Here is a 15,926-nt window from a genome sequence, read left to right as displayed (position 1 = left end):
AGGGAGAAGACGAAAATGGGTGAAAATTAAAACGATTGCCATGCACATTCATATATCCTTTAAAGCCATTGCAATATAACACTAATATAACATTATTGGGCCATTAACTCACCTTGAACCGCTCGGCGCAACAGGGCATGGCCGCAAAGATGTCGTAGGCGTACATGGTGCCCAAAACCAGGCTGGAGCCATCCCACGGCTCCTTGCAGAATCTGCAAACGATGCAAAAGGCACAAATGCATCATTAATTTATGACTTCCCTTTCACAATTTCCCCTTTCCCAGATGCTCACCTGCAGTTGATGGCCCGGCTGCTGGAGGTTCCGTCCAGGCAGCTCATGCAAACACAGGTCAAGTAGAGAGTGCGTCCCTCGTATTTAACCTGGAAATGTAAGGAGGATTGGAGTTAGAGCTGGTGTGAGAAAGCGGAAACGGTGAAAAGGGTGCAGACAAAAGGACAACAAAAAAAGGGCCAGGATCCAGCCGCATAAGTCAGGCAGGAGCCCAGGGGCCAGGGGCCCCCAAGCAGACACACCAACAATGAAAAATTATGGCAGGAAAAGAATGAATTGCAACGGCGGCTTCTAAGCCCCTGAATACACTATGCAAAAAGTTGGGATGCACGCTTGCGATTGCGAAAAGACTTTGAATAAATTATTTGCTTTATTAGAGTTACTTGAATGTAGCAACGGAATCTATTAGAGAAGTTAACCCAAATAAATAAATAGTAAACGTTCTACAAATAGCATTTGTAAGATATAGAATACATAAAGGAGTTTTATGCATGAGTAATACCTTCAAATATCTCAAGGCAAACAGACTGTCAGAGATCCATTTTTACACAGCTCTCTTTATGCGAACAAACTTGCAAGGAAATTAGACGTACTTTTTCCATTTAAATGGCCTTCAAAAGGCTTGGCAAGTCAAATAAACCGCCAGTTAGCAAACAGCTCCCTTTGTTAGGGTATCAACTTTCCACTTTTGTCAAAGCGCGAGGAAGCGAGGGGCTTAGGGGCCGTAGAATTGAGCGCATTCTTGCATGCCCCCCCCCCCCCCCCTTCCAACAAAGGGCCAAGGACTCGTGGGCAGCAGAGGGGGAGGACGAGGACGAGGAAGTGGAGCTGCCACTGCGACGCGACATAATAATTTCAAATAAAATGCAAAATGCATAAACTTGCCCAGGAGATTGCTGCTGCCGCCCATGAACAGAAGACCACGCCGAGCACTGGAGTCAAAGTCAAGGGAAAAGAGGCATATACAAAGGAGCCAATTCCGATTGCAGCAGCAGCAGCAGCGGCAGCAGCAGCGGCAGCTGGCAATGAATTATAAATCCAGGCTTAATTTAAAGCCCCCAGAAGTTGGGGAAAAAAGGGGCGCGACTGACTGGCTGGTTGGCTGACTGACAGGCAGAGCTCTCGTAGGGAAACCAGGGAAAGCCCATGGAAGCGTAGGTCGTGCGTGCAGTCCCTCCATATGAAATGCAAAATGGCAAACTGCATACTGCTAACTGCTAACTGCAAACTGCAGTTTTTCCCGGCTCGTCTTTGGGCGCTGGCGTAATTACGCTGACTTAAATGGGTCATAAATTGCGGGGTCTGTCTGCAGTTCCCGGTCGCCGGAAAAATGAGCAAAATGGGAGTGGCGGCCGATGGAGTAGTTCGCCCGCTAATTGCAGCTGAAAGTTCTCGGGGGCACGTGGGCGAGTGAAAGCTGCGTCGTGGTCGTGGGTGTGCTAGAGGTTGCCACGCCACATTTGACGTTTCATAAATGATGGCTGCACAGAAAGAAATGCAGCTGGAATATATGTTCACATTTATCTTGCTCCACTCCAAGTGTCAAGGCGAAGAGTAAATCATTATAATTCCAGCGTGTGGGACAGTGTAGATACAGTATATACTTGGTGGATCGTTACTCACCTCGATGCAGCCGCTGGAATGCTGCTTGGGACTCAGAAAGAAGGAGCCATCAACCAGTGGATAGCGATCGAATACGAGCAGCGGCTCCTCGCACAGAATGCAGGCCACCCGGCTCATCTGGGATTGGGCCAGCGATGAGAGGATGAACAGGCGCGTCTCATCGTTGCCGTGGTTGCCCTCGTCCTCAATCTGAAAGATATAGGAAAATGGAAATCAAAGTGTATTAGTAGGCTAGATTCAATGAAACGGACTAAACGGACTATTCCCAATTTAAATGTTGCCCAGCTGCAAAAATATTGAATTTAGAAACAAGGTTCGTTTACCCCGACACCGCTGTTACCACCACTGTCAACGCGAAGGTGGTGTCCAATGAGCATTCCCAATATATGTCTGCCGAGGGACTAAACGAAGCAACCAGCCAGCGTCTAAGCGCCAACAAATGAACCATAAAATCCAAACGTGCCGGGGAAAACAGAGCGGATAGCGCTCCGTGTTGTCTAAGCCAAAGTGGCTAACACGTTGCCCAAATTGAATGAACACACACATACACACACACACAGCCAGCTAGCCAGGTGTGTGGACTGACTGGTCTGTCTTGGCCTGGCCTGTATGTTAAGTCAGCCAGTCAGCCAGTCAGCCAAACAGTCCAGGCCAATTCCCAAATCGATAATCAATATGGCGAGCCGGCAGAGGAACCCACCCACGCTGGCACGCTTCATTTTCCACCGGCTGGTAATAAAGCCGTCAAAAAGGCAAAAGGTGTTGAAAGGATCCACGAAATATGGCTAAGGTGGGAATAGTTGCAGCCACCACCATCGCCGCCAATCAGAGCCAACTAACCCAATGTGAATATTTGTGACTCTCTTTGGGTAATTGACGATGGTCCGGCACCTGACCAGACGGAATAACAGCACTCAGACTCAGGGCTGTGACCAGACCAGACCAGGTTGAATAATTCAGTGGAATGGCATTGGAATGTATCGGAATTAAGGCAAAGGACACGTAGAACCAATCAATTGCAGCTGAGGAATGTTTCTGTTTCTGGGACAGGTTTAATGCACTTTTAATAATAAGGAGCAGTCGCTAAAACCTCTTGGAATCCAATGCCAATATTTGTTGAGAACTTGTGTTCCCTGCCCACTTCCATTCAAGATGACACTCTTTTCTCAAGCTAAATAATCAACAAATTAATATTTGCACGGGGCCCACAATGCAATGTTTGTTTGTCAAGTTCTTGGGGGCCCCGGTAGAAACGGAGCTCATAAATCTTGGCAACAATAAAATCAACTCCCAACATTGTTTCAGAACAACGGCTTCGATTAATGAGTGTTTGTTTGCCGGTTGGGTCGGGGGAAATTGGGGGAAATTCGTCGCGTAAGCGTAAGCGATACGAGGCACAATTTTCACTCATTAAACAAAAGAAAGCCAGCGAAAAATCTTCGGGGTGAGTTGCTAAAGCAATTAAGTTGATTGCTCAAGGAGAATGTGCGTGTATCTGTGGGTGAATGGTGCTCGTCTGGGATTACGGACAACAATAACAATAACCCACCAGATAGCAAAGCCAACTGCAGCAATAATCTTTATCCTTGCTATTGCTCTTAACACGGCCAAAAAAAATGGAATAAAAAGGATGCAGACGCACATGTAGCGCACATTCCATCAAAACGTTGGCCTGGCTTTCTTCTACACAGCGAGAAATTTATCAAACTCCTTTCGATTTAAACCAATACTTGATACTATAGCTTTAATCATAATTAATATCAACATTGTGCATAGCTTTGTTAACCATTCCATATTATTTTAAGTTATATCCCTCAACTTTTCTCCGCCGAAGCCATAAACATTCCGCAGCTCCATGTTGGCTACGTGACGATTTGCTAATTTCATCCGCCGCCTGCAGTAAAGTTGAGTTCCTTCTGCGCTGACGGTCGTTGGCCAAAAACAGGGAATGAACTCAGAGACGAGGCCAAAGGATTGAGGACCTTCGCCTCTCCTCTTCATAATTTATGAGTATCGCGTGTGCAAAGTTTTGGCAAAACCGCATCGGGCGACTCCAACAAATTATAAGCATGAAATTATTATTGCTGAATTTGAGATTATTGCGGCGAGAGCGCAACAACTTTTCATGGAGCTCTTGACAGAAGTCAAAAGTCGAAGTGCAATAAACTCACGTCACTTTCCTCGGTTCGCGCGGGTTTCGTTCAGACCTCGTCGAAGGACACTAATGAAGCCATTGAGTTGTCACTTCCTTCGGACGCATAAATCAGAAGGCAGCACTTCCTCCCGACCATAAATACCGACACCCAAACTCTCACTGGGGCCACAAATCAAATAGGGTTTTCTCGCCACACCCCGAAAACCCAAAAGGCAGAGACAATGGCCACAGAAAACTACTACAATTCAATTGAATTCGGTTTCGATTCTCCTTAGTAGTTTGGGCCTCCTTAGTGCTGGGCTTTTCATAAACACATTAAATTAAATGGCATTTCTTGGCTTAGTGCCGACGTAAGTCGATGGAGCAACTACTGCTCTTAATCCATTAAAAATGCCACCCATAAATATTTCACTCGACGAATCTTTCCCGCCCCTCCTGTTTGTTTTTCTCGATTATTTTTTTTTTTGGCTCCTTTAAGCTTTATGCAAAAGTTAATAAACGTGTTTCGCCGCCTGTTTGTGCAGACAGTAAGCAAACATGTGAGCCTCCATCGCCTCAGTAGTTACCATTTTCAGAGCTCGAAAATTCCTCATTAGACACTGTGGGCGTAACTGCGAGGAAAAACTATTTTATTAACCCGGAAAAACTGTTTATTCTCAATTGTCAATCGCGCGTGTGAGTGGGGAAATTGAAAAATTGTCTGCGCTTTAAATGGTTATCCCCGCGAAGAACCGTAGGCGTTTTTCATCGCAGAGACAAAAGAAATGGCAGAATAAATTTGAAAATTGTCATCGGCAAAACTGACAGCCAGAGTCTTGGTCCTCGTGGGCTGGTGGGCTGGTTGTTTGGCGAGGTGGGCGTGGTGCTAGGTGCTTAATTTAAGCAGTGTGTGGAATAACTTGGCTGTCTCCCCAGAAAGACACTTTGATCAATGGCCCAGATGTGACCTGTGGATTAGGAGCTAAAGCCAATGACAAGCCAGCAACAATGCCACCAACGACTTGCCCCAAACCAATCAACCAACCAGCCAGGCAAACAGACAACAGACAACAAACACAAGACACTGACAATGAAATGGAATTGCAGTTGCTGAATTACGTGGATGGGGGAGTTGGTGCAGTGCCACTTTTGTAAATGAAATGGAGTAATAATATTTTGCGACAACAAATGCAACAGCAAAAAACGTAGCATAACGCCAGGCGCAGCTGTGCAGGACTCAGGGAAAACGAAGGAGGAGGCGTGGTGAACAACAATGCAGCCAAGCAACAAATACACAGCGAGAAATTACAATACAATACAATTAGAAAAATCAAGAAGCATTGATTTTGGCTATCAAAATGCATTAAATATCTACTTGAATTAAGATTGAATTTTAAAGTATATCAATGCAAGTTTTTTCTTGCTGTACATCCAAAAGCATGGCAGACAAACAAACATTTCAATAAATTCAAAAAGTACGAAGCCAGACAATGAAAACTGCACAACTGAAACGAAGGGAAAACAAGCAAAAGGAGTGCCAAGTCGAAGGGAAAAGCGAAGTTGGTGGAAAGTCGGTGGAAATGCACTTCACTCCACTCCACTCCACTCACTGTTGTACAACTGTGAAGTGGCTTAAAAGCTTGTCGAGGGGCGGCAGCGCCGAAGAGGCAGCTGCTATCCGCATTGTTTTCCCCTGAAAATCTCATGTCATTTGCACTTAATTCAAATGCGCGACACAATTGCAAAATAAAAGTACACAGAACCAAAAAAAAAAAAAAAGTAAAAAAAAAACGAGGAGGAGGAAAAGGGCTTTGCATATCTAGTCAGGGTTTGTCTGGGTTATAACTTCATTAGGCGGCGCAGTCGAAATGTTTTTTTGATAAGCTGCCTTCGCTTTTGCGAGTTCAAGAAACTTTTGCGGCCGCAACCCCCCCCCCCACCATTTTAAACTCCAAGACATATCCTGTGCCAAGTTTTTGATGTCCTCCGTCCGCGTCCGTCATAAGCAAAAATTTTCCTTTCACTGGAAGCTCTCGAAAACAAATTTTAATTTCTCTGCCCTCCAGATATACGGATTTTTGCATCTTTTGCATTCGCCATTAGCCATTAGCCGAGTGCTCGGGATGGCCCTAAGCTGCTCTTGGCCGGTTAGCATCCTTTTGACCTTTAAATATCAATTTGCAAATAAATTGTATTGGTCCTTGCTGCGAATGGTTTTTGTTGGCATAGACTGGACTTGGGGTCCGCCGTTATTTATCGTGCGTTCAATGTGCTATGGCATAATGGCTTTCTTCGATTGGCTAAGAGAGCAGATGAGGAGGTTTATGTATGGGCCACAAAAGGAAAAGGAAAAGGAATAGGGCAAGAGCAAAAACAAATGCAATTTCCAATCTGAAAAGCTGGCGCCTTGAAGCATACTTTTGCCTTTTCTCGCAGTTTATTGAACTGCATCCTGCCGCGAGGCTGCTTTCCCTTTTTTCTTCCCTTTTTACTTTTCGTTGGCTGCTCTCCTCCAGTTTAAACTTTATTCTCGGGCATAACAATTATTTTTATATGAAAAGCAAATTTCAAAGGCATCTCCCAGACATTCGCCAGACATTGATGGTTATTGGATCCGAGTACTCCACGCCTCCGCACTTTTCCCGCTAAGCAGGCAATTTAAATGCATTCGGTGGCAGTTAATAGTTTTATGATGGCGGTGCCCTATTGCTTAACTTAATTGTTTAATTATTTTTTAAGGCACTGTGTTTTGGGTTTTTTTTTTCCCTTCCGTTCTCTGCTGCTGCATTTTACGAAGTCACAGTACATTGCTTTGATTCGAACTTAATCCCCACGACATTAGCAGCCAAAACTAAACGAACTGAAAGCCATTTCTCCCCGGGGGAAAGCCATGGCAAAATGCGGAGTGCGGAGAAAGAGCAAGTGTATCCTCTTCGGTGTAATTTCTTCCACTTAACTTAATCCCCACGATGCTATACGGCAAACAAACAAACATATGTATCGCTGCGACTGGCGTGGCGATGCAACTCACTCCTTCACTTATATAATTGCAAAGACGAGGGTCTTCTATTTGCTTTAGTTCGCTTGTTAGCTGCTTATCAACTTGGCAACGGTGCGTATGCGTTATGTTTTGCTACATTTAAGCTTGTTTAAGATTAAAGAAAGCAGTTTGTATATATATATGAATGGTGTCTCAATGTAAGAAGGGATTTTTAACTTTCTCACACACCTTTAACTAACTAATATTAAAAAAAAAAAAAACTAGAACCAGGTTATTTTACAATTTCTATTGCAATCGCTATAGTTCTATGGTTAAGCACCACATGCAGCTCCCTGGTGCCTTATCACACCCATGGATCAATGAACCTCAACCGAACTAAACTTCTTCCAACTCGAGGCGATAAGTGCTGTCAACAACAGAAATAGTCGGGCCCGTGGACAGGCCTCCATTTGGAAGTGCAAATAGTTGCGGGAAATGAAGGGGAAAATGGGAAAGCAGATAAGAGCAGGGACAAGTGGGAGTCAACAAACTGAGACGGTTGCATTTGCCCACCAATTGATCGCAGAAAGGGGTGCATAGCGCAGTTGAACCTAATTAAATTTGCCTTTTTTCCGGGCGTTTTTCCTACTTTTTCCAACGTTTTTCCCCCCTTTCATCCATTGGCTGTAATTTTTATCGCCGCACTGAGAAATGGCTCGGAATGGAACTCATTTGGAGCATATCTTTATAATTGCCACACAGCCATGCTGGCTAACAAAAAAAAAATGCAAAAATAGTAACTAAAGGAATAAAGAAAAAAAAAAAGGAGCAAAGACAGCCGTCTGCATTTTAATTACAATACAAAAGAGGAAAAGCGTGGAAATTCTAACCTCAGGGAAAAGTTATAAGCTGCCAACGACAAAAAAATAAACAAGGAGAAGCGGCCAAAGTTTGATTAAAACAAAAGAGTCGGAAAACTTGTTCCTTTCTTGGCCAAAAAGGACACTCGATAGGCAACTCCGAAAGGAAAGTTTTAAGAATTTCATTTCAAATGCAAGTCTCAGCCACCCGAAAAAGCAAATGCACTCAACTCCGCCGGGAAAACTTTAACATTTCCAGGTTAAAGGTTCAAATAATATAATTAAAAAGGGGGTTTTGACACCAAACAAAAGCTCAGTTGAAGACCAAGAAGATGGGCGCGGGTGTTGGGGAGGGGGGGGCAACTATAAAAAACGCAGCCAGACGCAGACAATGAACGAATACACACACACACACACACACACACACAGTCACGCTGCCACAAACAAGATACGCACATAATGAAAATGTCAAAATAAACACGACATTAAAAACCTCCAATCCCCGACACCACACACCCATTCCACTTTGTCCTTTAGCCAGAAAATAACACACACACACACACACAAACCAAAAGTGAAAGAGATAGACGGCGGGCGTGAGAAAGAGACGGGCTAACAATCGGACAGACAGACAGACGGAGATAGGGATAGAAGCCACTGCACTCGACGCCGCTTTAAAGGCCAATAAATGACAAGGGTCCTTGTGGCTGCACCTCAATGAGGGCTTATTTGGCACTCTGGAGGATCTGGAGGACTTTTACCAAGGAGAACCAGTTCCAAAGGCACTAAGACGTGCGGCTTAGGTTCCAAAAATATTTTTGGGTAAGCTACTGCCACAAGACCTAATCAATCTGGGCTTAGTTAGCATCACAAGCTGTTGGTTACAGTTCAAAGGTGAGTAACCGTAATAAGGAGTAGTTACAATTATAACACATGCCTGAACATAAAGTACCAAGTTTGGAGTACCGAGTACCTAGTTTCTAGTTCCTAGTTCCTAGTTCCTAGTTCCCTGTTTCCAGTTCCCAATTGCATCGAAGACTTCCCATCTCTGTGCTTCCAGCTCATGTGATGATATGACGATGATATCAACTTTTCTGCTGCTCATCAAGAGCGCTAATCGTGCCACAAAGGAACGAATGCCGAGACAATGCTCTCTATACTCTATATGTGCCACCGAAATCCGAAAAATCCTCACTTTCGCATGCGGTTGAATCACTTTTGAAGGTGTCACTAACATCGCTAAGTAGCTTTGGCTGGGAGCTTTGGCTCATTAGCATTTCTAATTAAGGAGCACGAGCACAAGCTCGTCGTCTCGCATATGAGCCGCAAGGATAATGACACCCGCCACAATTCAGACGGAAAAACGAAGGTGGTTTTCAGCGAAATGGAAAGTCTCCCCCCCCCCCCCCCTCCACCATTCACTATTTAAAGCTGGCCAATGGCCATGTAAGCTGCATATTTGGGGGCAATTAAGAGCGTGCCACCCAGCATTTTCACGCCGCCCCCCGAAAGAAAAACTGACCCAGACAGAGGGCGCGGCTGAACTTCTATTAAAAGTGAAAACATTTACATTAATAATTAGCCAGGACCTCCTCTCTCCCCTTAAACGTACAGCACTTTGTCGGACACTAAAAACTTCATCAACAACACAGCGCACACAAATTGCAATTAATCAAGAAAAGCGTGGAAATGGTGAAAAGGCTGGGGGGTTGAAAAGCTGCGCTCGTCCAAGTTGACAGTTTAACTGACTAAACAAGGTGCGATAAGTGCTTGTCTCAGACGGCAGGAGAACAGCCAAGTTGAACAGCCAAAAACAGAAATCAGCACAGGACAATGACCAAGGAACAGATGGAGACGGAGGTCCTCAGAAGAGAGGATCCAAACGGAACAACACAGCCACAGCTGCTGACAGCGCTCAGCTGAAAATGAAAATGATTTAAAGCACATGGCTAGAAACACGAACGTTAGCAATGCACTCAAAGAAAATTCTATTAAAGGGTGAAGCAATCCCAATCTCATGGATTCAAGATAGATAGTATATTTTCCAGTGAAATCTCATTTTCCACAGCTTCTGCACCAAACTTTCGCTGGTTTGCTGGCCCACAGCTTTTGTCAAGTTGTTCCTTCATGTCCTTTTTTTCGTAATGACTTAAAGTTCAAAGTGCTATGCTACTCGGTCTAAATTTTTTGATTGCGTTTCTGAATTTTTCATTGCATATACTTGGGCGGACCGCAGGACTCTACTCCGCCAGTTCTCCTCACCTCCGTTCGCAACTCCATTTTGGGGTAATCAAACTAATGAACGTTTGAGCTGCGTTGAGCTGGGGCAAAATGCTTACAAATTGCACTGTTTGGTCAGACGTCATGTGTGTGTGTGTGTGGCCAGTCAGTTGAGTTTGAGTTCTCAGGTGCTTGACTCCTTGGTGAAAAGCAAATTCCTGGCTTTCCAGGTATGCCAAGGAGCACACCCGCCACACGCACAAGCTCGTATATACGCTAACTGTTTTCAAACAGCAAACCGCAGAGTAATTAAATTGCAGTCGACTCTCGTCTGTGGGTTTTATTTTTTCATAAGGCTCAGTCACCGGATTGAAGGACGAATTTTGAACTTGCTTGGATGGGGTGGGATGATAAGGATACGAGAGAATTTCAAGCACGCAGGATAATTTCATTACACAAGCACACAGTGATAGACAGTAAGTGAATCCCTAAATGAATCCCGAAATACCGAAATAAATAAATAAATAAAAGGGCATACAAAAAAATTCAGCAGACACGAGACATGAAAAGGGCGTATCATGGCATTTTCAAAGGCAGTCGTCGTCGATGGGGCGTGGCCCTTTGTTAATTAATTTTTGCAATCACTTGCCGGCTGAGATTCGCAATGATTCGACTTGAGCTGCTTATGGCTAATGAACAGAAAACAACACAACAATGGCCAAGGGAAAATTCACAAGAAGGTAAAGACAAATCAAAAACCAATAAAAGGCAATAGAAGCGAGTGCTGCAAGGACGAGTTCAATGCACTACTCAACTGAGCACTTTTTCCATTTTTTTGATATTTATTTAAAAGAAGCTTAGGGATCAAAGGAGAGGAGCTGCTGGCTGATAGCAAAGGCAGCGCATAAATTTTGCCGGCGCTGCAGAAATAAAAAAGGAAATCCATTCAAGGATACAAAAACGCGTTAAGTGCGCCAAATAAAAAAAAAAAAAATCGAAAGAGAAAAAACGATAGAAAGGATATGCCAGCGATATTGCAAAGTTAAATCAATAAATAAAGCATCCGAGGAGAGCAGTAATGTAGGGGCAAACGCGGGTCTGCCGGGAGTGGCGCCCCATCAATGTCATTAAATCAATGCTGCCTGTCGTTGCCAGCAATAGATAACGACCAGGACAAATCGAGGGGGGGTGGGGTGCTTTTGGGTGGCAGGACGTCGGATGTCTCCAGGAGAGGAGGCACATGAGACAATGACGGCGACTACGACGACGATGCAGCGAAAGTTTGCCAAGTGACATTAACACAGGCGATGGGTTTGGGCAGATTGAAGTTAAGGATCTGAAGGTGGCCTAGAAGGAGCCACTGCCAGCACTTAAAATGCAGGACTAAACTACACTGAAGAAAATACGAACTTATTATGCAACAGATGCACTTGATAAGAACTCTATGGGATATCTTAAAGCTTTCTATTTTTCTGCGTGCACCAGAGACACCTTCCTATGGGGACGAATATCCTTGCAGAGCAAACTCCCGCCGAACTTTAGAGAAAGCAACCGGAAAGGGGGACCCGTGACAAGTGGCGTCTGCCGAGAGTTGTTGTCAGACACAGCCCGCGACAATGCCAAAAACACAATTGGGGCGTGACCAGGATTTAGGTGGTGAGGGTGAGGGAAGGTTGCGGAGATGGCCAGGAGAATCCTTAAGCGGCAACCCAGCCGCCAATTCATCGCCCACTCAAGCCGAGACAAACTCAATTGTTTTTGCGCAAAGCCAAGGCAAATTTTTGATTGAATTGCAGACAAAAGAGATAATGACGGGGGTTTGAGGGAGGTGGTATTCGGGATCCATCATAGAACTGCTGATGGATTAGTTTGATGAAATTTAAGCGTCCATAGAAATATCTTGAATGAGGTAGATGGTCTAGATTTTCCCATTAAACCAAGCTAGTATATGATTAAATTATAAATTGAGGAACTAAACTAAACTAGATTTTAATTCATTTGACTTACAATTAAATTAGTTATCAATCAAGTTTAGAAAATATTTCCCTTTCTAGGTTTAAGCTTATTGATTTGCGGCAGGAAACTCGTGTCCTTGGTGGCCGAAAGGAAGTGAAATCGGGACCAAAACCCCGACAAGCTAAATCGAAGCTCAAGTTAAATCCGACAGAGGCACGTGACCATAGGCGGCCAGCAGAGCGGAAATGTTTGTCTGCCACTGGTTTTCTCCTGGTGCCTCCACATCCAACACCCCATAGAATACCCCCTCTTCACTGTCTGGCATCGGGCATCCAGAAATCCAGACAGCAGCTACAAGATATAGCCATGTAGATGGGCGATAAGGCGTCAAAGTGGCAACAAAGTCAATAAGCAAAATGTTTGTGGTGCACAAAATGTTTGCCACCAGCCCAAGGCATTGAAATCCTTTAATGTGCTGTTAACGATAAGCCGAGCAAAAGAAGAAGGAGCAGCAGCAGAGTATATACTATATATATATATATATATATATACCCCATTATCCCCGATATGCAAAGGACTTTGGCCAAAAACTAGCAAGAAAACGAGCAGCGAATATTAAAACAAATAAGCCGGCACATAATGGACTGCCCCAGGATGGCTTTGGAAAGAGAAAGCACGAGACAGAGACCAATAGAAAGAGATGGGTATGCCGTGCGACGTCTAGAAAGAGATAGCGACACTGGGTAGAAACTCCCTCTCTACGCGCGAAGTTCTTTCGACCCATGTCAAATAAGTTAAACAGACATGAAAGGCTCCTCTGTCCCTACAAACCGATGAAAAAACAGAAAGTGGACACTAGAGAAAGAGAGACGGGTAGCTTGGCAGGGAGAGGGACGGGCATATATCAGGGAATGGACTGGACTGGACTGGGCTACACCACACTGAACCCCACTGAAGTTGGTCAATGACTCTACAAAGTCTGGAGTTGAAGATTTGCCAACGAACACGAGCAAATAAAATAAAATTAAACGAAATTTATTTACTTATGCGAGCCAACGGATGCGACTAATTGCCGCTAAACTCGAGGCCAAAATTAATGAAAAAATATGCATGTGAGGGTTCGCTTTTTTCCGTTTTCCGTTTTTTTCAGGTAGGAGCAACTCGTACTCAAAACCATGTGTGTTTGTGTGTGTGTGTGTGTGTGTGTGTGTGTGTGTGTGTGTGTGTGTGTGCCGAAAGTTCGATGAACTTTACCTTTGGCTTGGTCGTAAAAATCAATAGGCGGACCCTGCAGTTGCCAGTTTTAAAATACATTTTACATTTCTCCAACGCCAACGAAATGAGCATCAAAGGCACTTCAAACATCAGCATCATCAGCATGTTTCGACAGCCGGCTCGGCTCGCTCGCTTATGAATGAACAAAATATAAGGCCAAATGCCCACAAAACACTCCGTCGACGAACTCAACTCAACGCAACTCATCGGCAGACTCACTTGAAGTGCAAGTTTTTGGCTTTTGGCAGACTGCGAGGCGATTTCCCTACCCCACATCCATATCCCGCCTCCTCCTTGCAACTCCGCAGTTGCTATTCTTCCTGCTATTTAAAGGCATTGGTTGCGATCTTTACGAGCTGAAAGCGAAAATCTGCAACTGCAAATGAAGGAAGCCATTAAAAACGCCTCATAATTTAGCGAGTAAGCACTTTTGATTGGAGCAGAAAGGGAAATGCACTCACTTAAATGCAATAATGATGGCAGATATAGCCATGTGCTGTTTTGGTATTCAACGAAATTGACGTGTTTCATGACAAACATAAAAGTTGTAATAATAGATGTGTGTGCAAATGTATGTAAAAATATTATTAAGTTGTATTGTGCTTACGAATGCAGTTCATTCAATGCCTGAAAAAAATCAGCAAACATACCATTTTCAGCTGAGATCGTAAATAATGTTTGGTATTTTTCTCCTCCTTTATGGGCGTTGTTTCCGATCGGCTTTTCGCGATAAAAAACGCTTGCCACACGCTCGTGCCCCCAAGTAAAAATCGAGGAAAAGAAACTGCAGCAGCTGTGGGTAATTGAGTTGTTGCAACTAGCTGGCTGTAAGTTATCGCTGATCGGCAGCGATTTGCATTATTAATTAGAGGCGATTTAGAGAAATATTACGCATACGTCCCGTGGGCCGGCTGGCTCATCTTGAAGCTTTAAGAGCCACGCTGATGATGATAATTTCGCTCTTGGCCAAACACCATTCATCAGCGAGCCATGGCAACGGCAGCCAACGTTTACTTAGCTCAAAGTGGTAGGTGTTGAGTCCCCGGGGGAAAAATTGCACAACCTTTTTTGCGGGCCAAGATAATGGAAAATGAAAATGGAAAAGCGCCGAGAGTCGATTCAAATGCACAAAGTCAAACAGGCGGCATGAAAGTCAACGAACTGCAATTTAAATTAATGCCTTACCATTGCCTACTTTGCGGCTGTCCTGCCGAAATATCACAAATTAAACAAACAAAGCTCTTTTCTCTATCTCTCTTTAGAAATATATATATATATATATATCTACTTGTGCGCCATATCTCCCTGTATTTTGTTTACTCAGCTAATTATTGTCATAGGTTAGTGTAGGCAGCTATGAAAACGTTAACTGAAAAAGGCTGAAAGCAAAAGTAGGTGTTGCTGCGCGTTTATGGCCCTCACAAGCAGAAAATGTATTTTTATTTTATGGTTGCTGTGTGCAGTTCGAAACTCAAATGATACGCTTTTGCTGTCATCAGAGCGACATGATAAATTCGCTTAATAATAGAGAATAAATCCCCATAGTGGAACGGATTTTTTTTTGTATGAACATCATATTTACAGACCCTAGAAACTGTTATTCACTGTGCACTGTTTGTTTGGTTATTTATTTTAGACATATTTTCACACAAACAACGGGCCACATTGGCCAATAACCAAATAATGTGCGTGTAGGTCGACATCTTCTGGACTTTTCCTGCTGTTTCTCCCAGCTTTTTTAACATCTTGACATCTTTTTTTGTAAGTTTTCTTTTTTCGGGTTTCTGCTTTTTCGAGAATTATTTAAGTGCCGCATATGCTGCTGCTGGGCTGGCATTTTTGTTGGCATTTTGTCAAAGCGAACATGTGCAAGCCATCTTTTGAACTGGCTGTCTCTGTCTTTCGCTGTCATTAGAATGGATAATTGTGGAAGACGACCACTTGATTGACAAGCTGACAAACGGAAAGGAAGCGGGTGGAAGGGGCGGTCTCCTCGAGAGGTACATACGTAACGTATGCCATAGAGCCATAGAGCAGCGTGTGGCAGATGTCAACAATTGTTTGCTTTTATGGCCAGGCTTCGGTTTAGAGCCACATTCTTACGAAGCGACGCTCAGGCGCAACCAAATGGCAGATTAAATATCGTTTACACGAGAGCCAAGACATGCCACAGTGGCTCGCATTTCTTATATATTTAATTAAGTATTTAAGTATATTTCAGCCTGCAACATTGAGTTGCATAAAATATTAAGTATCCTCCATGTTATCAGCATTAGTTTCATTAATTTCCTTTCCGTTACTTTAATATGTCAAGTACTATAGTACTTAGCAATGATATATATTATATTTTATTTTTGGCTCCACTGTGCGCTTTTCATTCTAATTTGCATTCATCAGCTCACCATCTAATTGCACAACGCGCGAGTGCGAGCGAGATGCCGTTATGCGAGTGCGTGCATTGCGCTACTTCTCGATTTCTGCCGCTCTCCTCACACACACAACCGTAAATTTGAGTGTGCCATTGCAATTGCAGTCGCTGCCGCAGTCGACGTCGCTGGCGAAGCGAGGCGGGTTAGCGACCGCAAA

At 43.9% G+C, this 15,926-nt stretch overlaps 1 protein-coding gene and 1 long non-coding RNA gene across 5 annotated transcripts in view; one reads left to right on the top strand and one right to left on the bottom strand.

Annotated features, from left to right (window-relative positions):
* heca (headcase) overlaps positions 1-15,926 on the bottom strand; it is a 94,451-nt gene that overhangs the window by 12,029 nt on the left and 66,496 nt on the right. For 3 of the 4 annotated variants that reach the window (NM_001276174.1, NM_079853.4, NM_176591.3), the window contains exons 3-5: positions 1,916-2,104; positions 293-381; positions 113-212 (exon numbers count right to left, since the gene is read on the bottom strand). In NM_001276174.1, coding sequence (NP_001263103.1) covers positions 113-212; positions 293-381; positions 1,916-2,104 — 378 coding nt within the window. Of the gene's footprint in view, positions 1-112; positions 213-292; positions 382-1,915; positions 2,105-2,238; positions 2,495-15,926 lie in introns of those variants that run through there. The other variant, NM_170478.3, reaches the window with a different exon arrangement.
* On the top strand, positions 2,216-3,099 carry lncRNA:CR46114 (long non-coding RNA:CR46114). The gene has a single exon (NR_133486.1). It is a non-coding gene; the product is annotated as a long non-coding RNA:CR46114 (long non-coding RNA).

Source organism: Drosophila melanogaster, chromosome 3R (genome assembly GCF_000001215.4).
Source record: "Drosophila melanogaster chromosome 3R".
Lineage (NCBI taxonomy): Eukaryota > Metazoa > Arthropoda > Insecta > Diptera > Drosophilidae > Drosophila > Drosophila melanogaster.
This window is presented reverse-complemented; position numbering and strand designations above follow the sequence as displayed.